Source organism: Schistocerca piceifrons, chromosome 4 (assembly GCF_021461385.2).
Source record: "Schistocerca piceifrons isolate TAMUIC-IGC-003096 chromosome 4, iqSchPice1.1, whole genome shotgun sequence".
Taxonomy (NCBI): domain Eukaryota; kingdom Metazoa; phylum Arthropoda; class Insecta; order Orthoptera; family Acrididae; genus Schistocerca; species Schistocerca piceifrons.
The window spans coordinates 616,270,784-616,297,212 of NC_060141.1; the positions used below are offsets into that span (position 1 = coordinate 616,270,784).

At 44.5% G+C, this 26,429-nt stretch overlaps 1 protein-coding gene across 5 annotated transcripts in view; it reads left to right on the forward strand.

Annotated features, from left to right (window-relative positions):
* LOC124795121 (serine/arginine-rich splicing factor 4-like) overlaps positions 1-26,429 on the forward strand; it is a 50,934-nt gene that overhangs the window by 5,227 nt on the left and 19,278 nt on the right. For all 5 annotated transcript variants that reach the window (XM_047258979.1, XM_047258982.1, XM_047258984.1 and 2 more), the window contains exons 2-4: positions 25,632-25,733; positions 25,812-25,925; positions 26,007-26,404. In XM_047258979.1, the coding sequence (XP_047114935.1) occupies positions 25,648-25,733; positions 25,812-25,925; positions 26,007-26,404 (598 nt within the window). In that variant the 5' untranslated portion in view covers positions 25,632-25,647. The remainder of the gene's footprint in view (positions 1-25,631; positions 25,734-25,811; positions 25,926-26,006; positions 26,405-26,429) is intronic.

Consider the following 26,429-nt stretch of genomic DNA (forward strand, 5'->3'; position numbering starts at 1 on the left):
CAATGGTGGATTAGCCACAAATTAAGCGGATGAAGTTATTTCCCACTAGTAGCCATATGGGCCCAGCAGTCTCTATGAAAGAACAATCCTCTTTCAATGCAGGGAGATATGGCGGGGGCCTAACATGCTCCCTTCCCTGACTATGCCGTCAGAGGAATGTAGGGCTTAGTGACAAGCAGAGCAATACTCCCTGCAATACTTCATTTCTACAAGGACTGATGATGATTCTGTCGTGGCCACAAAGCCCTTATTATTTGTGGAGAACTTAGAAGACAATGTCTTGACGTTGCAGCGCTATCCCCATCTGTAGAGATTGTGGATGAGCGTTGCATGCTCCCTGTGCACCTCCTCCCATCTGTGTCAACTGTGGAAAGCAGTATTCTCCTTGCTTACCAGATTGCATTGTTTACCAAACAGAAAAGAAAATTCAACAATACAGGACTCTGGACAAACTGAGTTACCTAGAGGCCAAGAAGAAATATGAGTAGTTGCACCCAGCTTGTCACATGCTACAGCTATGACAATTTCACCCCCTTTGGCAACGGTATTCCCGGCTGTTAAGCCTCCTACAGTGGCCCCTCTAGACTGCTCAACCATGCCTGCCCCCATGATGGTTTGGGTGCACCACCTAATAAAAAGAGAAAAAGTGGGAATGCTGGGAATGGTATGTTGCAACCGTTGGACCAATTACTACTACATCGCAGGTTTGGGCTAAGATCAGGCAGCTCTGTGGATACCAGACACCTGCAGGTCCCCCCCCCCCCTCCACCAGGTGGCTCGCTGCCCGTTGGCAGGTTTGTGTTTGGCTACCTTGAGGCTCCAGCCTTTGCAGCATCTTTTCCCTTATGTGTGCAGCATGTCTATCCTCCTGTATTCTTTTTCCTGTCCCCTGAGGGACATGCCTGGGATGTTTTTGGAAATGTGTTCTGCATTTTCAGTAGCTGATATCAGAACAGTCTCTCCACTGTTATTCATTCCTTTCTCTTTCTTTGTTCACCTTCTCCTATCCTTCCTCCACTTTGATTTGAGCTTCCTCTTTTTTTCTTCTTCCTTCCTGTGCGCTCCTGAAAGACAGTCCATGTGTCTGACAAATAACAGGTGACTGGGTAACGCATAATTCCCAGCCTCAAGTTGACACATAGGGTTTTGCACATAGCCTCTGGCATGGGCCAGGCTCAGGGAGGGGGCAATTGCTACCTTCCCAGATTTCCGGTTGGTCCCTCTATCAGGTGTTCGGGAGGTGTGAACAATCACCTAAGGTGGGTGTGCCTCCTTCTGAAGGGGGCCCCCATTGGAAGGAGTGTGCCATTGGAGATGCTGGCAGTTTTCTCGCAGTGAGCCAATCTTCTTCATCACAGTCAAAGTCTACTAAATGTAAACGGAATGAAGCTAATGATTCAAATGGTCTTGATGGTCTGACCAGAGCAGAAATCCAAATGAACCTCTCTGATCAGTTTGTCGTTGCAGTCTGTTGGATGATGAAAAAGTTAGATGCATTCTTAGTGCCCACACACACTCTTTTTGTCACTTTTTGTAGAATGGTGCTTCCATGAAAGATTAAAGTAAGTTATGAAGTTATCACAGTCTACTCATACCCAGTGTGTGCTACCAGTGTCATTGTTACAACCAGATCTGTAGCAGGGATTCTCATGAGGCCAATTGCCCGCCTTGTTCTCCCCGCTGTATGAACTGCAATGGCAACTGTGCTGCCTTCTCCCGAGATTGTCCCGTTTATCTCGATGAGCAGGCTGTCCAGGAGATCTGGATGAAGGAAAAAGTGCCTTAACTGGTCGCTTGCAAGTTGTTGGCTAGTTGGAAACTCTGCATCGTATCATCTGGCACGTATAGTACTGTTCGTGCTGCATCTCGCTTCACGAAGGACATAGCCATGCAGACATGCAACCTCAAATTCAGCTTCCTGGTTGTAAAATTGCCCACTGCCATGGTAGCATCCCATCTCTTCCTCCAGCTGTGCAACAAGCCCCCAAACTTTTGCTTCACGGCGCAAAGTCACCTGCTACACAACCGCAGTCCGGAAAGGACAGGAGGAATACTCCTGCGAACACTCCCTGTGTCCCTCCAGCCAACAAACATCTCAGTCTTCCTTTGTCAACCGGAAAGGCTCCAAGAAGTCAAACAAAGGCAAATGACCTTATCCTTTACCAACTTGGAGATTCTCTTTGACGGTGTTGCCACGCGATATCCTCGGCCGGCTGACGTCCGTGTCACCAGTGTGCACCGCCAACCATTTTTCTACCCTGGACTCTGCACACTGACAGAAGAAGAATGCCGATGCCTCTGTAGACATGGAGCAGGATCCTCTGTGCGCTGTAGCAATGAGTCTTCAAAGGGGGGACTCGGCAGCCGCCGAGGTGACATCCCTTCAGTTTTTCCCTCCTCCGCTTTCCTCGTCAGAACTCTCCTCCAATGGAATGTTCAAGGCATTTGATCCAGCAAAGAGGACTTACGGTTGGTCTTAGAATCGCAGCATCTGCTTGTTCTCTGCATCCAGGAAACAAAATTGCATCCTCACGATCACTTTGAGCTCCTGCATTTCTTCCCGGTCCGCTTGAACCTTCTCCCTGATGACAGCATTCCATCTCATGGGGGAGACATGTTACTCATCTGGGATGTTGTTCAATGTCAAGCCACCTCCCTAACTACCTGGCTGTTGCAGTCCACTTTTTCCTTCCTCACTTTACCTTTTCCCTTTGTAAGGTTTACATCACTCCGTCATTGGGCATCATGAGGTCAGACTTCCTCCAGCTTATTGGGCAGCTCCCTCACCCCTTTCTGCTGCTCAGTGACTTGAATACATACCATCCCCTTTGGGGCTCTCCCAGAATCTGTCAGAGAGGTGCCCTCTTGGCTCACCTTAGTCGTCATAACCTCATCTGCGTTAACACAGGAGCATCTGTGTTCCTTTCTGACTCCACGCACACCTATTCCTATTTGGACCTGCCCCTTTGCACTGCCCAGCTTGCCCATTGTTTCGAGTGGTCAGTTCTCTCTTACATGTACTCGAGTGACCATTTCGCTTGTACTGTCCGTTTGCTGACTCCTACCGTACCTACATGCATACCAAAATGGCAGCTTTCTATGGCCGACTGGAGGCTTTACGCTTCCCTGGTGACCTTCAGTGGACCACATTTCCCCAGTTGCAATGACCAGGTATAATATTTTACAAATGTTATCCTTACTGCCACAGGACTTTTCATTCCTCGCACTACCTCCTTACTGCTCTGTGTCCCGGTCCCTTAGTGGACTAAGGTGTGCTGTGACGCGATTTGCATGCAGAGAAGTACTCTAAGCATTTTTAACTACATTCTGCTATGGCAAACTGCATTCTTTATAAACAGTTGCATGTGCAGTGTTGTGCTCCTCGGGATAGCAAAAAAGCTAGCTGGATTTCATTTACTGGTTTTTCTAACAGTTCTACTCTCTGTTCTGTCGTGTGGGCCAACCTCCGATGGCTCTCTGGGACCACAGTCCATTCCCCAATTTCCAGCCTGACTGTAGTAGACAATGTCATAGTGGACCCTCTTGCTATCTCCAACACCTTGAGTCGCTATTTTGTGGAGATTTTTAGCTGCTCCCACTATCACGCTGCCTTCCTCCAACGGAAACAAGTGGAGGCGGCTCAGGTGATGCCCTTCTCTTCTCAGAATAGTGAGTGCTTCAGTGCCGACTTTACTACAAGGATCATTCGCCCCACGGCCAGACAATGTTCACATTCAGAAGTTGCAGACCTTTTCTCTTGCGGACAGGCACTTTCTGCTTCATACATACAATCACATGTGGACAGAGGGCACATTTCCCAGACACTGGTGTGAAGCCACTGGTAGTTATCATCCCATGTCTCTCACCAGCTGTGTTTGCAAGGTGATGGAATGTATGATTCATGCCCGGCTGGTATGGTGGCTTGAGTCTTGCAATTTACTGACCACTGCATGGTGTGGATATCGAGCACGCCGTTCTGCAGTTGAACATCTTGTCACCTTTTAAACCCATGTTATGAATGGTTTTCTGTGGGAATACCAGCCTGTGGCAGGTTTTTCAATTTGGAGAAAGCCTATGACACCTGCTGGAGGACTGGTATCCTCTGTACTCTCTACACGTGGAGCTTCTGTGGCCATGTGCCCCATTTCCTTCAGGAATTTTTAAAATGCTGAGTTTTCAAGGTGCATGCGGGCGCTGCCTTGTCGGACACCTTTATCTCGGAAAACAGTGTGCCTTAGGGTTCCGTCCTGAGCATCGTCCTCTTTGCTATCACCATTAACCCTGCCTGTCTCTCGTGGGCATCTCCGGCACACTTTTCGTTGACGATTTTGCCATATATTGCAGTTCTCCATGGACTTTTCTCCTTGAGCAATGTCTCGATGGTCTTTACTCGTGGAGCATCAAGAATGGCTTTTGCTTTCCCACCGACAAAATCATTTGTATTTATTTCTAGCAGCACAGTTGGTTTCTTCCATTATCTTTATGTCTTGGGCCTGTTGCTCTTTCATTCATTGAAACTACAAAATTCCAGGGGCTCATTCTCATTAGGAAACTTTCTTGGTCCTCTCGTGTGTCATAACTGGCCACCCGCTGTACACAGTCCCTCAATGTCCTACTTGTCTTCAGCAGTATTTCCTGAGAGCGGATCAGATCACCCTCTCCTCCATTTGTACCAGTCGCTTGTCCGCTAAACACTAGACTATGGGTGTTTTGTATGCATCTGCACATCCTCCCATGTTACGCCATCTCAATACAATCCACCATTGTGGCATCAGTTTGGCTGGTAGCACCATTTATACTAACCTGGTTGAGAGTCTGTATGCAGAAGCTGCCAAACTACCACTGTCATACTGCCTTCACTTCTTCCTCTGCGATATGCGTGCCATTTGCCTTGTGATAGTACCTTTGTGTATGCTGATGGCTCTTGGACTGACAGTAGTGTCGTGTGTGCCTTTGTCTTGGCACTGATGTTTCTTGGTATCTGCTTTTGGAACATTGCTCAGTATTTACAGCGGAGCTCTTCACCCTGTATCAGGCCATGCAGAACATCCAGCGACACAGGCTCGTCATCTGCTCTGACTCTCTCAGTGCCCTTCAAAGTGTCTGTGTGCTATACACTGCCCATCCCGTAGTGCAATGGGTCCAGGAAAGCTGTCACTTGCTAACTCTTGATGGAGCCACAGTGATGTTTGTGTGTGTTTCTGGTTACATCGATCTGTCGGGAAATGAGGTTACTGATGCTGCCGCCATGGCTGCAGTCTGCTACTTCAGCCTGCCAGTTCTTCCATACCATGAAATCTGTGTTGTTACCATCTGTCAGCTGGTGGTGTTACTTCGGCACCACCACTGGCCTCCCTTCATGGTAACAAGCTCTGGAAAATTAAACTCTCCCAGCAACTTGGATGATCTCCTCTCGGCCATCTTGCTGTGAGGAGATTATTTTAGCTAGGTTGCATATTGGGCACTATCTTTTTAGCCATCACCATTTGTTAAATGGTGTTACCCCACCACTTTGTGTTCATTGCCCTCAACCTTTGAAAGTTTGCCGTTTCCTGATGGAATGTCCTTTTTTTAACTACTTATGTTCCAATTTATATTTGCCATCTGAATTATCAGCCATTTTAGTGAACGTTGCACAGCCTGTCGACTGCGTTTTACTTTTTATCCATCGTAGCAATACGGCAAAGGCCATGTAATTTTTAGTTCCTGACCTCCATTTCTCTATGACGTATTTTATAGACTTTTCTCCGCATCGTTGTTTTTAGCTGTCTCCACTTCCGTTGATTGGGATTGACGTGTAGTCATTTTTGTCTCCTCTCTCTGTCTTTGTGTTCTACAGTTCTGACATGGGTGCATACGACCTTAGTTGTTTTTGCACCCTAGAATTAAACAAACACCTGCAGTGTACCTGGTATTACCTTGTACTGTCTACACTGACTCAGATGCTGTCACTGAACGTTTTGCTCTACACTATTATCAAGCATGTGTTTCTGAGAATTATCAACCTGCCTCTTGTGTCCTAAAAACAGCAGTGAGAACAAAACCAATTATCTTTTAGTACACGTCACCTGGAGCCATATAACACTCCATTCAGTGATTGGGAATTTGTCAGTGTTCTTGCCCACTGCTCAGATACAGCACCAGGGCCGGCACACATCCACAACCAAATGAAAGAGCACTTACCACGGATTGTCAGTGTCATATCCTTGCCATCTTTAACCATATCTGGAGCGAGGGCGAGTTCCCATCGCAGTGGTGGGAAAGCATCATCGTCACAGAACTGAAACTGGGTAAGCACCCTCTAGAAGTGGACAGTTATCACCCAATAAGTCTCATCAGTGTTCTATATAAGTTGTATGAACGCATTGTGAGCCGATGCTTGTGTTGGCTTCTCAAGTCTCGGTGTCATCTGTCTCCGTCCCAAGGTCCTCAGTAACACCCTCCTTGTATCCTGACGACTTTTGCCTCTACTCTTCCTCCTCTAGTGTGGGTGTCACTGAATGTCGACTGCAGGGTACCATATGAAAGGTGAGCATGGGCCTCACTCATGGCTTTCAAGTTTTACCCCCCCCCCCCCTCCCCAACTTGCATCTTGCACATCTATTGATATCGTACCATTCACCCACAACCAGAACTTTACCTCAATGACTAACTACTTAATATGGTGGAGACTTATCACCTTTTAGGACTGGTATTCGATTCTCGGTTGACATTGCTTCCCCATCTTTGCCAGCTTAAGCGAAAGTGTTGGCTCCACCTTAGTACACTTTGCTGCTTGAGTAACACTAGCTGGGTGCAGATTGCACTGCCCTTCTGCAGCTCTACAAACCCTTGATACAATCCCACCTCGATTATGGAAGTTTGACATACGGTTCGGCATCACCTTCAGCTTTGCGGATACTGGATATGATGCACCCCTGTGGGATTTGACTTGCGACAGGAGCATTTGAACTAGCCCCATGAAAGCTTACTTGTGAAGGCTGAGGTCTCTCCATTGTGGATCAGTCACCAACAGCAGCTTGTCTATTAAGCTACCCACATTTACAGCTCACCTAAGCAGCCAAACTACCATCTCCTCTTTCCAAAGACAATAACCCATCTCCCACAACAGTGGTCTCAATCAGGGTTTATAATCGCAATCCACATCTGGTCCATCCTCTCTGAACTTGAGTTGTTTCCTCTTCCACCCTTCCTCTGGACTGAACCCTGTACATCTCTGTGGTGCATCCCTCTGCCACAGCGTTGTCTTGACCTATGACAAGGGTCCGCAGCTCGTGGTCGTGCGGTAGCATTCTTGCTTCCCACGCCCGGGTTCCCGGGTTCGATTCCCGGCGGGGTCAGGGATTTTCTCTGCCTCGTGATGACTGGGTGTTGTGTGCTGTCCTTAGGTTAGTTAGGTTTAAGTAGTTCTAAGTTCTAGGGGACTGATGACCATAGATGTTAAGTCCCATAGTGCTCAGAGCCATTTGAACCTATGACAAGGTCCAAAAGACTCAGTTCATCCTGAGACTCTCCACTGCCAGTTTTTCTCCGTCGTTCCCACATTCCAAGGCTCAGAAGTCATCTATACTGATGGCTCGATGGTTGCTTATATTAATGCAGGATGTACTGAACTGTTCTCCTTACCAAATGGCTGTAGTGTTTTCACTGTGGAGTTGGTAGCCATTTCTCGTGCTCTTGAGCATATCTGTTCCTGCACTGGTGGGTTCGTTCTTATCTGCAGAAACTTCTTGAGCAGTTTGCAAGCTCTTGACCAGTGTTACTCACACCATCGCTTGGTTATTGCTATCCAGGTTTCCCTTTATACCCTCGAACAGTGTGGACGCTCAGTGACCTTCATCTGGACCCCGGCCCATTTCAGGATCCGGGGGAATGAACCTGCCGATAGTGTGGCCAAACCGGCTCGAGATCAGTATTTTGGAAACAAACCTCCAATCAGTATTATGCCATCAAGTTTTAGGTGCCTGGAATACAGAATGGCTTCTCTGACTTCACCAAAGGAACTACAGATGATAAAGAAGACTACAAATCTGTGGAGGTCTTCCACGCAGGCCTCTTGCGAGGCCATACTTCGCTGATTCGTGGTCATCTCCTCCATAGCGAGGACCCACCCCAATGTCATTTGTGGTGCCCATTTGATGGTAGTCCACATTTTGCTGGCCTCTCTCAATCTATTACCCTGCAGCAGATTCTTAATCTCCCTGACTCGCTGCTGTTAGCTGCGACCAGTGGCTGACCAAGTTTTACATTTTATTCTTGAAGCAGGCTTTTACCACTCCCATATCAGCTTGTTGAAAGGTTGGCAGAACACTCTTTGTCCAGATCGCTTCAGCTGTCTGGACTTGGTGTTTCAACCCAGTTCTCACCCTTCCTGCTCTTTTATTTTTCTCCCCCACCTCTCGTGTAGTCTGTTAGACTTGTTCATCTTTTGCCTGTCTGTGCTTCTCTAGCCCTGCCTGTGTTGCTAATCTTTTCATGGCAGTCTTGGAGTAGAGTACGTCTGGTAAACAATGGGGGCTGTGGGATGTATGGTCTCTCATTGGACTCTGCCTTCAGGGGCTTCTGGCAGCTCCCTAGAATGGGCACCTTGCTTGCCTTTTTTCCTCTGTCTCCCTTTCTTCTTTTTGTTCCTTATCTCAGCCACGCTGACATTGGTAGGCCTTGGGGTTTTCTTCCCCTGGGTAATGCGTCGTAAGATATCTTTGATCTACAGTCGTATAGACCTGTAAGGAACTAATGACCTTAATGACCTAGCATTTTGGCCCCTTTAAGCATCCAACCAACCTACCAAAGATGCAGGGGCATAGTGGGGGCAGGATAGGGCTGCTAGGTGGAGCATTGAGAGACTGAACTGGAGAGGATGAGGGTAAGGTTGTGGAGAGCAAAAGAGAAGGCGAGGGGGGTGGGGAGGGAGTGTGTTGACAGGATAGAAGGCGTGTGTAGTAATGGTGTGGGAGCAGGGAAGGAGTTAGGTAGTTGGAGGACAGGGACTAGCGAAGGTTGAGGCCAGGGGAGTTACAGGATCGAAGGATATGTTGTAGAGAGAGTTCCCACCTGCACATTTCAGAAAAGCTGGTGTTGGTAGGAAGGATCCAGATGACACAGGCTGTAAAATAGTCTTGTGGGTCATTTTGGGCAGCATGTTCAGCAACTGGTAGGTCCAGCTATCTTTTGGCCACAGTTCTTCCAGACAGGCAGGTTGCTAACTGTCATGCCCATGTAGAAAGTGGCACGGCAGTTGCAGCTTGTTTGTAGATCACATGGATGCTTTCATGGGTAGCCCTGCCTTTGATGGGGAAGGAGATGCCTGTGGCAGTGGGAGGGTGTATGGGAAAGGTCTTGCATCCAGGTCTGTTGCAGGGATATGAGACATGAGGCAGTAGGTCGGGAGTAGGTTTGGAGTAGGATAGGACAAGAATACAAAGAGTACTAGGGAAGATTTGCAATACAGCTTTATTTATTTAATTTTTTCTAAGTAATTTCTGGCACATTGAATACACCCTTCCATCCTCTGAAACTAATGCATAAACCAGTTCTCCCAAGTTTCTGTAAGGAGCAAGGCACACTTGTTGTCCCAAGCCTTCAGGAGGTCCTCATCACTTGAAAGCTGCACTCCTTTCAGCTTCATTTTTACATGCAGTTACAGTGCAAAGTCACAAGGAGCAAGGCCTGGACCGTAAGGAGGGTGCTCAAGAAGTTTCAGTTCTGTACCATGCAAATATTCAGTGCATACTTGGTTGCCATTTTCTTCTTTACTGAGTGGGATTTTATGATAGCTCTGGATGTGTCATCATCTTCAAAGACCCAAAATTTGTTTCAAGTGTTAGTCGACATGTCATAGTAGTACAGCCAAGTCTCATCAACTGTCGGAGTGTTTTTCACCATACTGGGATTGTTCCTTGGAAACCTTCTTTAACATCTCCTGGTACCAAGAGTCTTATGTTGCGTCATCTGCTCTTCCGTCAGTCTGTGCAGTGCCCAGAGGCAACAAAGTTTCTTTACTTGCAAATGATCATGCAGAATCGAACGACTTGCTAAGGTATCTTCTGTATGCTTATGTGTCACTTGACTGTGTTCGTCTAGCATTTTCCTCAAGAGTGTCGATGTTTTCCTCCGTAACTGATGATGGTGGCCTTCCTGTCCTCTCAAGATCCTTCAGAGTGAAATGTTCTCTTTGGAATCCTCTGTACTACCTGAACATAGTTGTATGATGTGCACACATATCACCGAGTGCAAGAGTAATTTCTTCAAAGCACTGGTTTATGTTTAAACTTCATTGTACCGCAAAACTGCCTGAACCTCACTTCATCATGATGAAGATGCCGTAGCAAGCGCTCCAAACTAACCCTGCTAGTGAACAATTGTGCCCAAAGACTTGGCTACAATGCAAGTATGAACAGAACAACAACCAGGCTTCTGGGACTTATTGTTGCATCGTATTGCAAAACTTTCATAGTACCCTGTGTGCTGTGTAGGGTGAGTGGGCAGCAGAATACCACTCTGGGAGGGGTGGGGAGGATATTTCTCATTTCAGGGCACAATGAGAGATAGTCAGAACCCTGGCAGAGAATGCTATTCAGTTTCTCTAGTTGTGGATGATACTGAGTCACAAGATGAGTGCTCTTTTGTGGACCAACCTATGCAATATTCTTGGCTATTCCTACTCCACTCCCATGTCCAGCCCCTTGCCTCACGACTCATTTTCCTCCGATAGACCCAGATGCGAAACATGTCCCATACGTCCTCCTACTAACACCTACACCCGTACTGTCACAGACATCTCCTATCTCATCAGAGTCAGGGCTGGCTGTGAAAGTAGCCATGCCATATACAAACTAAGCTGCAATCAGTGTGCCACTTTGTACGTGGGCATGACAACCAACAAGCTGCTTGTCTATGTGAATGGCCACTGCTAAACTGTGGCCAAGAGACAGCTGGCCAATACAGCATACTCGATTTTAATGACTGCATCACAGCCTGTGCCATGTGATTTTTTACTACCAACACCAGCTTTTCTGAATTGTGCTGGTGAGAACTCTTAACTACAACAGATTCATTCCTGTAACCCCCCCCCCCCCTCCCCGCTTCTCACCCCCCAGGTCTCAACCTTCACTAGTCGCTGTCCTCTATCTGCCCATCCCCTTCCTTTGTCCCACTCAGTCTTACACAAACTACCCATCCTTTCAACGCACCTGTACATACTTTCTGCCCCCCACCACTACCCCCACCTTTCCTCACTCCCCATGCTTCTCCACACTTCCCCCACAGCAAGACCCCCCCAACCGGTCCTCATCATGTCCGTGCACGCTCCCACAGAGTGTGAGTATTGCACTTTTGCAAGTATGCGTGTTTTTCTGTTTCCGAAGAGGTAGTGTGCATGGGTTTTAGCAATCTTTCTCATAGTGCCTCCCCTATGTAGTTAGTAGCAGTCTGTCCTTAGAATGTTGTTATTCCAGACTGTAGTCTCCTCTGTTTGACATTTCTATGAAACTATATTTGAAAGAAAATTCTCTGAAGAAGCAAACTGTTTTTGGAAGCTGTAAGGATACTATAAGAATATCAATAGACAAAAAAGTTTATGAAACGGTGAAAGTTTTGTTTACAGTAAAAAGAATTCAGATAGAACCAAGAAAGAGGTTTAGAAAATATTTTAACTGGAGTGTAGTTTTATGTGGCAGTAAATCAAGAACAGCTGAAAAGAAAGAAGAATAATATTTTGTAGTTTCAAAATGTCGATGCGGAAAATATGCTTACAATAAAAAGGATTGGTAGAATGAGAAATAAAGATATGGTTAAAAAATAAGAAGACGACTAGTGGAAGTGGTAAGAACATAGAAAATATTGTGGCTGGAACATTATTGTGAGGAGTTATTAAAGTTAAGCTTGCAGGGAAGAGGATGGGTTGTGATGCTCGATGACTTCAGAAATAGATGAAAGTTGCCAGCAGATTAAGGAAAAGGAATGTGACAGAGGAAAGCGGAGATAGTCCTATCAGTGCATGTAACAAGACAAATCTACTTAAAAACCAAGAAAAGGGGTGAGATAACCACAAAATTCATAGAAGTGGCAAATAAGATATGTATTTTTCATTGGCCTTTGGATTTACGAATGTTAACAATTTCTTGCTGTACAGAAACTGAAAACTTGTTTAATAACTGCAGCAGAGTATGTGGCTCCTCTCTGATACCTAGGCTGAAAGACAAAGTTTAATAGGAACTATATTCTATTTCCTACATATTATTTTAATTGTGCAAATCACAGTTCACTGGAAAAATGTGTTTATTACTTTGAAAGGGCATCTAAAAGTGGTGTAGGTATAACTGGACACAATACTCTTAATGCTAACTTCTGCTGTACTTCGTTTACTTTATGCACTTTACTCCAGAAGAGAATTCTGTCATGTGTGATTGTCAGTATCTACTTTTGGTACCAGAGGGTCCTGGCAATTTCTTTGAAATAGTGTAACATGACTCTTTAGGAGAATAAAACGTACTCACAGGTTATGATTACTGGACACTGTCACAGAGACTGTGTTTAGTGACAGCATTAATTGAAACAGAAAAAGATTGTCCACAAAAAGAGGAGAATTCTTGAATGCTAAATGCAATTACTCAACACACTGATTTCCATTTGGAAAATCTTTAAAAGCATAAAAAACATTATACAAAAACCTCCTAATTCAACTCTAGAAAATTGAACAGTGGAAAGTCCAGGTTGGAGTATCAGCAATAATATAAAAAGACCAGATTCTTTAATTGGATAGATAAAACATCTACTCACCAAGTGGCGGCAGAACACACACATTAAAGACTGTTGTGATTGGCAAGCTTTAGGAGCCAGTGGCTTCATCTTTAAGCAGAAGGGTTGAAGGGGAAGGAAGAAGGGTGAAGGAAAAGGACTGGAGAGGTCTAGGAAAAGGGGTAGATTTTGGGAAAGTCACCCGGAACCATGGATCAGAGGAGACTTTTTGTACGGGATGAGAAGGAAAGACTGATTGTTGGGGATTGTATTGGACAAGATTTGAAAACCTGAGAGCTTAAAGGTGGAAGACAGGGTAATTTGCAACACAGAGATTCCTACTAAAATATCGTGCACGAGAACCTGCGGAGTTCTGAGAAACTGGTGTCTGGGGGAAGAATCCAGATGGCGTGTGTGGTGAAACTGGTGCCGAGGTCACGAATGTCATGTTTTATAGTATGTTCTGCAACAGGATATTGTGAGTTGCAGTATATACCACCTGCCTATGCCCACTCATCCATGTTTTAATAGTAATTCCGTCTTGCATATTACCCTGTCTTCCACCTTTAAGCTCTCAGGTTTTCAAATCTTGTCCGATGCAGCCCCCAACAATCAGTTTTTCCTTCTCATCCTGTACGGTAAGTCTCCCCTGACCTGCAGTTCTGGGTGACTTTTCCAATATCCACCCCTTTTCCTAGACCCTTCCAGTCGTTTTCCTTCCTTCCTCTTCAACCCTCCTGCCTGAAGGAGGAGCCACAGGCTCCAAAAGCTTGCCAATCACAACATTCTTTAATGTGTGTGTTCCGTCACTGCGTGGTGAGTAGGCTATTTATCTGTCCAATTAAATAATTTTATCAATAATGAAAAGTCTAGATTGCTACTCACCATAAAGATGACTTGTTGATTTGTAGACAGGCACAACGAAATGACTGTAAAACACTGATCGTTTGGCCAAAGCCTTCTTCTCAGGAAAGAAAGCAAACACACAGACATTTGCGCAAGACAGCACACATCACGCACATATTGGCACTGTGTCCGGGTGCTCTGACCAGAATGCAGTGGTGTCGCATTGAATGCAAGCAACAATCCAGAATGGAGTGGGGAAGGGGGAGGCGTAGCAGGGAACAACGGGTGGTGCGAGAGGAGTCAGCGCTGCATGGTGGAGTGTGCAGGAACTAGATGGTAGCCAGACAGAGCTGCCAGGTGTAGTGTCAGGATACTGTATGGGGTGGGGGGGGGGGGGGGGGAGGGCTAGGAGCAGTAAAGGGGAGGAGCAGAGAAGGGGAGAAGACCAGTGAGTGCATTGGTAGAGAGCGGAGCACAATGAGGGGGGAAGGCATGTGAAGTGAGAGGAGGTGATAGGAAAGCAAAAGTGGAAACTGTTGGGTGGAGGGTGTGGGGACAGTATACTATGGTAGCTTGAGTCCGGGATGACATTGGCAGCAGAGATGCATTGTAAGAATAACTCCCATCTGTGCAGTTCAGAAAAGCTGGTGCTAGGGGGAGGATCCAGACGGCCCGAGTTGTGAAGCAGCCACTGAAATTAAGCTTATTATGTTCAGCTGAACGTTGTGCCATAGGGTGATCCACTTCACTGTTGGCTACAGTTTGGTGGTGGCTATTTATCCTGGTTGACAGCTGGCTGGGAGTCACACCAGTATAAAAGTCTGTGCAATGACTGCAGCAGAGATGGTACATTACATGGCTGCTTCCACAGGTGGCCCGGCCTCTGATGGGATGAGGTAAGCTGAAGCCACACTATGAGTAGCAGCAGAGCATGATGGGAGAGGCAACAGGCTGGGGGTAAGGAGAAGGCTGGGACGGGGATGGGGAGGGATAGCAGGGTGGGGTTGAGGGACAGTGAGTGCTGCTGGGAAGTGTACAGAGACAAGGTGGAGAGAAGGCAAGGCAATGATGTGGAGTCGGGAGGTTAGACGGAGAGCGGGAGAGAGGTGGGGTAACGGAAAAGGAGAGAGGTAAAGAATGCATTGTAGAATAGAGGGCTGTGTAGTGATGGAATGGGAACAGGGAAGCGCAGATGAGTGAGGACAATGACTAACGAAGTTAAGGCTAGGAGGGTTACGGAACGTTGGATATATTGGAAGTAGAGTTCCCACCTGAATAATTCAGAAAAGATGGTGTCGGTGGGAAGGATCCATGTGGCACAGGCTGTGAAGCACTCATTGAAACGAAGGATAGCATGTTTGGCAGCATGTTCAGCAGCAGGGTGGTCCACTTGCTTCTTGCCCACAGTTTGTCAGTGTCCATTCATGCAGACAGATAGCTTGTTGGTTGTCATTGCCACATAGAATCCAGCACAGTGGTTGCAACCTAGCTTGTAGATTACGTGACTGGTTTCACAGGTAGCCCTGCCTTTGATAGGATAGACGATGTTTGTGACTGGACTGGAGTAGGTGGTGATGGGAGGATGTATGGGACAGGTTTTGCATCTAGGACTATTACAGTAATATGAGCCATGGGGCAAGGGGTTGGGGCAGGAGTTGTGTAGGGAAGGGTGAGTACACTGTGTAGGTTCAGTGGATGGTGGAATACCACTGTGGGAGGAGTGGGAAGGATAGTGAGCAGGACATTTCCCATTTCAGGACACGATGAGTCGTAGTCAAAACCATGGAGGAGAATGTAATTCATTGGTCCAGTCCTGGGTGGTACTGAGTTACGAGGGGAATGCTCCCCTGTGGCCAGATGGTGAGACTTTGGGAGGTGGGTGGTAACTGGAAAGATAAGGCGCAGAATATTTGTTTTCGCACAAGTTTGGGATGATAATCACGGTCCATAAAGGCCTCAGTGAGACCCTCAGTATATTTCAAGAGGGACCACTCATCACTACAGATGAGACGGCCATGGGTGGCTAGGCTGTATGGAAGGGACTTCTTGGTAGGGAATGAGTGGCAGCTGTCAAAGTGGAGGTATAGCTGGTGGTTTGTAGGTTTGATATGAACAGATATAGTGATTTAGTCATCTTTGAGGTTAAGGTCAACATCTAGGAAGGTGGCTTGTTGGGTTGTGTAGGACCAGGTGAAGCCAATGGGTGAGAAGCTGTTGAGGTTCTGGAGGAATGTGGATAGTGTCCCCTCAACCTCGATCCAGTTCGCAAAGATGTCACCAATGAATCTAAACCAAGTAAGGGGTGGGTGTTTAGGAAGGATTCCTCTAGGTGGCCCATGGATAGGTTGGCATAGGACGGTGCCACTTGGGTGCCCATAACAATACCCCAGATTTGTTTGTACATAATGCCTTCAAAGGAGAAGTAACTGTCAGAGAGGACATAGTTGGTCATGGTGGCTAGGAAGAAGGTTCCTGGTATAGAATCCATTGGGCATGGGGAAAGGTAGTATTCTATAGCATTAAGGCCAAGGCTATTGGGGGTGTTAACGTAAAGGGAGGTGGCATCAATAGTGATGAGCGGGTCATCATGTGGTAAAGGGACAGGAACAGTGGAGAGTCAGTGGCGGAAATGGTAGGTATCTTTAATATAGGAAGGTAGGTTGTAGGCAATAGGCTGAAGTGTTGGTCTATGACAGCAGAAATTCTCTCTGTGGGAGCACAGTAACTGGCCACAATGAGGTGTCCTGGGTGGTTGGGTTTATGTACTTTGGAAAGCATGTAGAAGGTAGGAGTGCAGAGAGTGGTAGGGGTGAGGAAATAGATGGACTGCACATAGAGGTTCTGAGATGGGCATAAGGATTTGAGGAGAGACTGGAGATCCTGCTGGATTTATGGAGTCCTTCTACCAGATAATCCATGCAGTTAGAAACAACAGTGGTGGAGGCTTTGTCAGCAGGTAGGATTATAAGGTCGGGATCAGTTTTTAGATGGTGGACTATGGTTCTTTCTGCAGATGTGAAGTTAGTTCGCATTTTGAGAGATTTGGAGAATGATGGTGAGGCAAGGTTTGAGGTTAAGAAATTCTGGAAAGTTAACAGTTTGGGGGGGCAGTGGGGGTGGATCACGGTTGGATGGAGGAGTGAACCGAGTCAGGCAGGGTTCAACATTGGTCTTTGGTGGAGTCTGATTGGTGGTGAAAAAGTGTCTCCCTGAAGGGACCTGAAGAAGGAGAGAAGGTCTTTCACAAGTACTGCATGAATGAATTTGGGAATGGGGCAAAAGGTGAGGACTTTGGAAAGGACTGATATTTCTGCGGGGTTAAGGCTTTCAGATGGAAGGTTCATGACAGTATTTTGTGTCTGTTTATGTTCTGGATTCTGTGTGGTGGTGGGAGGAAGTTTTGGAGGGTGATCTCAAACTTTGTTAGTCATTGTCCTCACCCATCAGCCCCTTCCCTGTTCTCATTCCAGCACTACACAGCCCTGTATTCCACCAACACACTTTTTACTTCTCTCCTTTTCTGCTACCCCACCTCTCTCTCACTCTGCATCTAACCTAAATGCCCTCACCTCTCTCCACCTTGTCCCTGAATGCTTCCCAGCAGCACTTCACTGTCCCCCACCCCTACCCTGCTATCCCTCCCCCTCCCCACTCCAGCCTCCTCCTCCTCCGTACCCGCACCTAGTTGCCTCTCCCATCATGCACTGTGTGTGTGTGTGTGTGTGTGTGTGTGTGTGTGTGTGTGTGTGTGTGTGTGTCATCTATTTCTGACAAAGGCCTTGTTGGGCAAGAGCTTAGTTTGTGACAGTCTTTATGTTGTAACGATCTGCTGCTCAGCGTCTCCGCTATATGGTGAGGAGCAACTATCCCTCATAATATTGTTACATCCCATCCAGGATTTTCCATTGTTTGATTTTACCTGATGGCTTTTCTTCCATCCTAACCCAATGCTGTTTTCCTTTGTTATTACTCTGAAGAGCCAAAGAAACTGGTACACCTGCCTAATATCGTGTAGGTCCCCCATGAGCAGGCAGAAGTTCCACTATCCAACTTTGCATGGACTCAACTAACATCTGAAGTAGTGCTGGAGGGAACTGACACCATGAATCCTGCAGGGCTGTCCATAAATCCGTAAGAGTGTGAGGGGGTGGAGATCTCTTCTGAACAGTACATCAAGGCATCCCAGATATGCCAAATTCTGTTCACGTCTGGGGAGTTTGGTGGCCAGTGCGAGTGTGTAAACTCAGAAGAGTGTTCCTGGAGCCACTCTGTAGCAATTCTGGACATGTGGGGTGTCGCTTTTTCCTGCTGGAAGTGCCCAAGTCCGTCGGAATGCACAATGGACATGAATGGATGCAGGTGATCAGACAGGATGCTTACGTACATAACACCTGTCAAAGTTGTATCTGGACGTATCAGGGGTCCCATATTACTCCACCTGTACATGCGCCACACCATTACAGAGCCTCCAGCAGATTGAACAGTCCTCTTGTGACGTGTAGGGTCCATGGATTCATTAGGTTATCTCCATACCCGTACACTTCAATCTGCTCGATACAATTTGAAATGAGACTCGTCCTACCAGGCAACATGTTTACAGTCATCAAGTGTCCAATGTCACAGGCCCAGGCAAGGTGTAAAGATTTGTGTTGTGCAGTCATCAAGGGTACACGAGTGGTCCTTTGGGTCTGAAAGCCCATATCGATGATGTTTCATTGAATGGTTTGCATGCTGACATTTGTTGATGGCCCAGCATTGAAATCTGCAGCAATCTACAGAAGGGTTGCACTTCCATCGTGTTCAACAATTGTGTTCTGTCATTGTCGGTCCCGTTCTGCAGCATTTGTTTCTGGCCACAACAATGTCGGAGATTTGATGTTTTACTGGATTACTAATATTCACAGTACACTCGTGAAATGGCTGTACGGGAAAATCCCCATTCTACACTACCTCGTAGATGCTACACTCGTGCAGCAGCAGTAACAGATCTAACAACTGCACCAGGCACTTGTTGTCTTATATAGGCATTGGCGACTGTAACACCATATTCTGCCTATTTACATATCTCTGTATTTGAATATGCATGCCTGTACTAATTTCTTAAGAGTTTCAGTGTATTTTCTAATGCATTGCTATACTCAATGTCCATCCTTCTACCTCTTCTTTCCTGTGCTTGTCTTGCTGCCTTACAAACTGCACTGCATGGTCTGCTTAGGATCCACACTGTATCACTCATCTTGGCCGCACACAACAGATGGCTACAAGACCACACTGATTGTTGGTGAAGCATCTTATGTCTCACATTACTCCCACTGATATAATTAAACCTGTATCGTCAAATTGATCACTCTCTCTGCATCACTCTCCCATATTTTCAAGTGTTATCCTCGCACCTTTCCAGTGCCACATGATCTTTTATCTCATCCTACCAACCCCTCCCCACCCCTCACGTTGATTCCACTTCATTCCAGTTTGCATCTACTAATTTCACATCATCCATTCGCATATACTGTCCCCCTTCTTCACAGTTGTCCACCCTCAGACCTGCAACCCACAGTAATTTTTTTTAATTTATATCTTTTCTGCGATCTCATTGTGACTTCACAACAATTTTAGTGAGGTTTTGCATTTCACTATCGTTATAGTCTCTCAGATATCATTCCCCGCCCCATTTTACATCCATTTTGTTATTTTTCCCACGTATTTGGGTGTATTTTTGCAGTTTTTTTCAGATGTAAATTACATTATTTACTTTTTTTTCGAGTTTTTTTCAACACCATCTGGCCACAGGGGAGCATTCCTCTTGTAACTCAGTACCGCCCAGGACTGAACCAACGAATTACATCCTCCTTCAGGGTTTTGACTACCTCTCATGTCTTGAAATGGGAAATGTCCTGCCCACTATCCTTCCAAACCCCTTCCCCCAGGGGTATTCCACCATCCAGTGAACCTACGCGATTTACTCATCCATCCCTACACAACCCCTGCCCCCCAACCCCTTACCTCATGGCTCGTATTCCTGTAATAGACCTAGATGCAAAACCTGTTCCATACATTCTGCCACCACCACCACCACCACCTATTCCAGTTTGGTCACAAACAGTCGTGATCTACAAGCTAAGCTGCAACCACTGTGCTGCATTCTTTGTTGCCATGACAATCAATGAACTGTCTTTGTCTGCATGAATGACCACTGACCAACTGTGGCCAAGAAACAACTGGACCTGTTGTTGAGCACTCCGCCCAACACGACATTCTTCATTTCAACGACTGCTTCACAGCAACCTGTGCGATATGGATTCTTCCCACCAACACTAGCTTTTATGAACTGCGCAGGTGAGAACTCTCTGTGCAATATAACCCTCCGTTCCCATAACCCTCCTGGTCTCAACATTCATTAGTCATTGTTCTCACCCATCGAGTCACTTCCCTGATCCCATTCTAGTACTACACAGCTTTCTGTTCCACCAATGTACTTTTTACATCTCTCCGTTTGCACTAACCCACCTCTATCCCACTCTCCTTCTAACCTCCCAACTGCAACTATCTGTCCTACCCTCTCTCCACCTCGTCCCTGCATGCTTTTTAGCAGCATTTCACTGTCCCTCTCACGTACTCTGCTATCCATCCCCCTCTGGCGCAGCCTCCTCCGTACCCCTGTGCATTGTGGACAGAGTGGCCAAAGATAGTGGTCATGTGTGAGTAAGGTGTGCGTGCATGTGTTGCCGTCGTCGTCGTCATCATCATCATCATCATTGTCATTGTGTTGTGTTCCATAATCTGTTCTTGAAGGCCTGAAATAGTAAATGTGTCTAATGTGACAGATGTCTATTCTTAATTTAATGTTTTTCTTTTTCATGGATTCCTATCAATCTTTATCAGCAGCTTACCCAAGCAGACAAAGAAGTGTGGGAATAATGAGACATCAAAAGTCTTGGGTTTCGAAAGGACTCAAAACTTCATATGTAAGGAAAGTGAAAGTATGTAAAATGGCTAGGACAAATGGATATGTGGGATTGATTTTATATTGCAAGAAATACACTGACTGGCACAGAAAATGTAACACTTTGATTTCTTAAGAAAATTATTTTAAATTTTAGTCACTTTTATGACACTAACGTAATATCTTATGATAAAATATTGTGCTACAGTGCCTGGAAAAAAAAAAAAAAAAAAAAAAAATACAATACAATTATTAACAACCTAACACAGATGCACTTTTCAAGAAAAATTTTGAGAAAGCTAATAAAGATAAGGCAGGTGTATTTTGGATTCACTTCACAGACCTCTTGTCGCACCTTCTGAAGCGTGCATCAATTCCTCCTCTACCAATCGTGGCATCAAACCTTTCAGGCATACTCTTATTAATGCATTGATGCAGCACTCCACTCATTTCAGGAGGCCCCCTCGAAGATTCTGTAGGTTCTCTGAGTAGTACTGATGGGCCCTTCTCTCCAGCTGACCTCATACATGCTCAATAGGATCCAAATCAGGGCTTCAAGCAGGCCAAGCCATTGCATGAATCTTCATTTCATCCAAGAACCCCTGCCCGATTCTCACAACATTTGGGTATGCATTGTCAAGCATTACCGTAGTTGAAAACCACAACCAGTAAATTGAGTGAAAGGCACAACATGTTCTACAAGGATTTCCTCCACACACCGATGTCATAGGAGGCTCCTCTTAGAAGGCTCCCAAGCTCCATGAGGACCAAATCTATTCCTAAAGTCATATTGATTCATGGCATCAAAACTCCACCCTGGAAAGGTGTCCTGAGTGAGAATGTGCAGGGGAAATATCTTTCCCTAAGTGTCCTCCAGAGCCTCTCTCTACAGTCAGGTTATTGCAGGCCAGTTTGCAGCTCATTGGAGAACAGCAGTTGCTCCCATTGTAGTACTCTCAACCTGCGATATTCCCTTGCGAAACATAGTCAGCTGTGTGATGGTTTCTGGTGAGTTCTGGGCCTATAGCAGGTGTTCTGGATTGACGATTGGTTTCTCTCAGTATTCTTTGGATGGTTCTCTCACAAAAACTGAACCTCTTGAACTTGGTGGAACTGATTTTATGCTTCGACAGGAGTGGTATGATTGTTGGGAGAACTTCAAGTTGTAAGAAGTGTTTATCTTGTGCCGATGTTGCTCTTCTCGGACCTGATCCTGGTGTCCTTGCCTGAACTGCAAAAAACAGTGTCTTACGCTGTTCTGGCACATGTTGCAGAGCTGAGCCTGACATGTCTTATAATGAACCAACAGCCTGTTACGGCAATTGGTAGTCCAACACATGCTTGACAGTTGCCAGTATCTGCTGCAATGCTTTGGCACTGTACTCCCACAGATTTTCCCACAAAGTAGTAATGGCACTACAGAAGGGTTGGTTGATAGGACACATCCTGAGTGGCAAAAGATTGTCAGTTTGTAATGGATGGAAATGTAGGGGTGTTTGTGTAAAAAATTAGAGAGGGAGGCCAAAGCATGAAAACAGTAAGCAGTTTCCGATTGCTGTAGGTTGTGGTGGTTATGTGGAGATGAAGAGGCTTGCACAGGACAGACTAGTCTGGAGGTCTTCATCAAATCAAATTCGGACTGAAGACCACAACAGTAACAACTCTTATCACTTACATCTGTATTCTGCAAACCACAGTATGTGTAGTCTACTAGTTTTTACTCCCTAGATGTGTAATGGTTGATGGCAAATTCCAGTGACTGATTGGCTGTGATATAATCAAACACCACCAGATAATTTTTTATTTTTATTTTTTTTACGTGCATTATATTGTGTTTCCTTGTGTTGAATTTGAGCTGTTAGTTTTTGTAGCAAGTACCGTTCATGTACAGTTATTCCTGTACTTTGGAACAATTTTCTACTAAGCCAATATCTTTCATATGTGCTATATCTCTGTCCGTGGAATTCTGTTGCTAATAAGTGTTGAATCCAACATGTACCTTGTCAGGCATGCTGAAGGTTTATTTTATTTACTATGTGGCTCTGAATGCTCTCCAGATAGTAAGAAATAGGAGGTCAATTTAGGCTCCACTAAATCCAATATTTTGAATCATATGTGGTTTGAAATTATATAAGTGAACAAAATTAATGGAAAATTTGCTGTTTTCACTTTTACGTGAAATAACTGCTGTTTATTTACTTCTGCTTTCACAATATTTAAATGAAACCATTGATAATAATTGTGCGTAGAGAAAACAATCCTGGAATTTTATCAGTAAACTGTCGTCAAAGTATTCCTAATGAAGTTCCCGTATTTGCCAGCCTCCAGGAAAGTTCTCGCACTCAGATTATTCTTGGGACCGAGAGCTGGCTGAAACCCAAAGTGGAAAGCTGAGAGTCATGTAGTGTATAATGAACAGGCAGATTAGAGGCCATAGGAGGGGGAGTGTTCATTGCAGTTGACAATTGAGGTCGAAGATGAGTGTGACAGTGGAGTCACCTGGTCACTTACAACAGTTGTAGGTGAAACTAAGTTAATTGTTGGATGTTTTTACTGGTCACCTGATTCCGCTGTGATAGTTCTAGAGTTATTCAAAGAAATTCTATGGTCAGTAGCGTGTAAATACCCAGGTCATCCAGCACTACTTGGAGGCAAATTTAACCTGCCGAGTGTAGACTGGGATGTCTATGGATTCATTGCGGGGGCTACAGACAGACAGTTACACAAAATAATTTTGAACAGATTTTTATAATGTGACTGTCAACAGCTAGTAAACAATGTATAAGATGCATATTTGAACCATCAGCTGCTTTTGTTTTAAACCCAAATATCTATCGGTTTCAGTCTTGGGCCATCTTCACATATAAGAGTTAAAATGGTTTAAGCCACCATATTGCATTAGTCATAACTTAAAATGAGTAGCACATTCCATGAATGTAAATTATGACGCAGTACTTTAGAAACAAACATATGAATACTGATTTATATACATTTAGTATTCGTATGTTTGCATCTAAAGTCCTGTGAAAAGCTGCTGTTGGTAGATAGAATCTGGATGGTGCAGGCTGTGAAGCAGTCATTAAAGTGAAGGATAAAATTGATGGATAATATGACTTTTGTATATCATGATATTGCCTTTGCCAGCATTTTCCAGTTCCTAATTATGTTAGATACACAATAACAGAATTCCATCCTTGATGTTTCCTTTCTTGGTTAGCTTACTTCCTATATATTTGAAACCATCTACTCCTTTAATAATTGTTTCATTGCAGCTTACGTCCTTCATTTTCTGTCTGTTTTTACTGATGTCTGTAACTAATATATGCTGTACTTCAGTTGGCAGAAATATCATTTTGGGCACATTTAGTTACAGCCGCTACGGTAGCATTTAGTCACCATGTACACTTTTGCACAAGAAATTGCTTATTTCTTGTAAAAAGTAAAACATGTAAATATTTGTGGCATACAGGTTTCAGTACAACACTTCAACAGGAAATGGTCATTTTGTTGACAAGAGAAGGATAATTAGAGGACAATGTTGTGTTATGTTAAGCATGAAAGTGTCTAGTTTTAACATTTTGTGTATTGTCAAGTAGTTGAGCTTAATTTGGTTGCAGTTAGACTTTGATTCTGCTCAAACTATCAAAATAGTAGACACTTCTTTCTTTTTCTTGAGCTACTTATTTTTGTTCAATAGTCAGATAACTAATACACTCTGACAATGATTGTCTGCTGATAAATATTCATAACTATACAACTCTCCACTTTATGAATGGGCTGTGCCATTTTGACTTGGTTCCTCTAGCAGTGTGCTGCAACACTGTGGTGTGAGGATTTCAGTGTGTAACAAGACAGTAGAAATGCTACCTGCAGATAAACAAACAATTCATTATGTGAAACTTCCTGGCAGATTAAAACTGTGTGCCCGACCGAGACTCGAACTCGGGACCTTTGCCTTTCGCGGGCAAGTGCTCTACCATCTGAGCTACCGAAGCCCGACTCACGGCCGGTCCTCACAGCTTCACTTCTGCCAGTATCTCATCTCCTACCTTCCAAACTTTACAGAAGCTCTCCTGCGAACCTTGCAGAACTAGCACTCCTGAAAGAAAGGATACTGCGGAGACATGGCTTAGCCACAGCCTGGGGGTGTTTCCAGAATGAGATCTCATTCCAGAATGAGATCTCATTCTGGAATTCATTATGTAACTGTATTTTTTCAGGGTGATGACTCCAACTTTTTGATTACCTTTCATAGGTACTTTTATGTATCTGTTTTTGGACAAATGTGTTCCCATTTTTTATTTAATTCGTTTGACCTGCGAAGGAGCACATGAAATAACTTATGTCTTGTATTCTTTGTTTCCAGTGTTTTTCATTATTTCCATATGTTGCTGGCGTCTTTCTTTTTCCATGTTGCACCTGTCTTTTTATTTGTTTTATCTTGGAAACACTTGAAACCTTTTAATTTTGATCCGAACTTTTCACTTTCTCCTATTTCTTTCTGTGTTATTTACATTTCTCCCAGGTCTGCCTTAATTTCTTTGATCCCTGTCATGGATGTTTTTTGGTTTCTGTCAAAAAGTTAAAAATTCTTTTTGCATCCTCTTTTTGCCTAGCCATTTTAGATGTCCATAGACTAAATCTCTTTTCTTCCTCATCATATCTGATGTTGATTCTGTTAGTTTTAACGTTGATTCTGTTAGTTTTACAGTTTCTTTATTGGTTCTTAATTCCCATTTGCCATTCTCACATTTTGGTCCCAAGACTTTCGTGATTATTTTTATTACCTTCTTTTCTATTTCACCTAATTGTTTAGCTGCACTTAAGGAAAGGCAATCTGGTTACTTAAGGAAAGGCAATCTGGTTTGTGGGCAATGTTGTAGTGCCAGAGTTCTGCAATTATTATTGTTATTCTTATTAGAATGTGTGATTGATAAAGTATATTGTTACTGCAATGAAATATTTGTTGCTTGTGTAGAAAGTGCTGCTGATTAATTGAACAGTTAAATGTGAAGAGGCCATCCAAAAATTTATATTCAGACTTGCACTGAACATGTCAAGGGAATATGTAATGACCTCTGACAACAATGACTTTCTGTTACAGTATCTGTAAAGTTACAATGAGCAGATATTCAAGTGACTCAAACTCTAGTCGAGGAGAAGATCATTATCGGAAGAAAAAAAAGTCAAATAGAAGTGGAGGAAGGTAAGACAAATGCATTTTTTTACTATTAAAATTCTGTTTCTAATTGAGAATGCTGTTTGATGATGATTACTGTTCCAGGTCAAGAAGCTGTTCATACTCCAGCAGTGACAGTAGTTATTCTAAACGGCACTCACGAAAGCACAAGAAGGGAAAACATCACCACTCTCATAGTAGGGATCATTATGGCAAAAGGTAAAATTTTAAAGAAGTTGTTAATATTAAATTTCCTTTTAAAACTGAATTGTCTTCCAGAACCTGTCTTTTACTTTCCAGAATGCTCAATGACCAGTCACACTCAAAAAATAGGACCCATAGCAGGCGATCCAGAGAGAGATCAAGGTCACTATCAAGAGAGAGATCACATGACCGTATAATATCCAGATCTAAAAAGAAGGTTAAAAGGCATTCTAGGTCCCGATCTCCATCAAAGTCCAGACACAGATATAGATCTTACTCGAGATCACTATCGAAAGACAAATCGAGATCACGTTCACGTTCCGTACAGAGATCTCTGTCACAGAGTTCGAGAGACTCCCAGCTGTATACTAAAATGAAGACAGAGAAACAAGATCAAAAAGAAAACAGTGAAGTTAATGAAGGACAGAAAGAAAATGGAAAAAGTTTGAAAGAGCAAATTACAGAAAGTGCAGAAAAGATTCTCGGGATTACTGGTAAGTATACTGTAAAAAAAGGTGT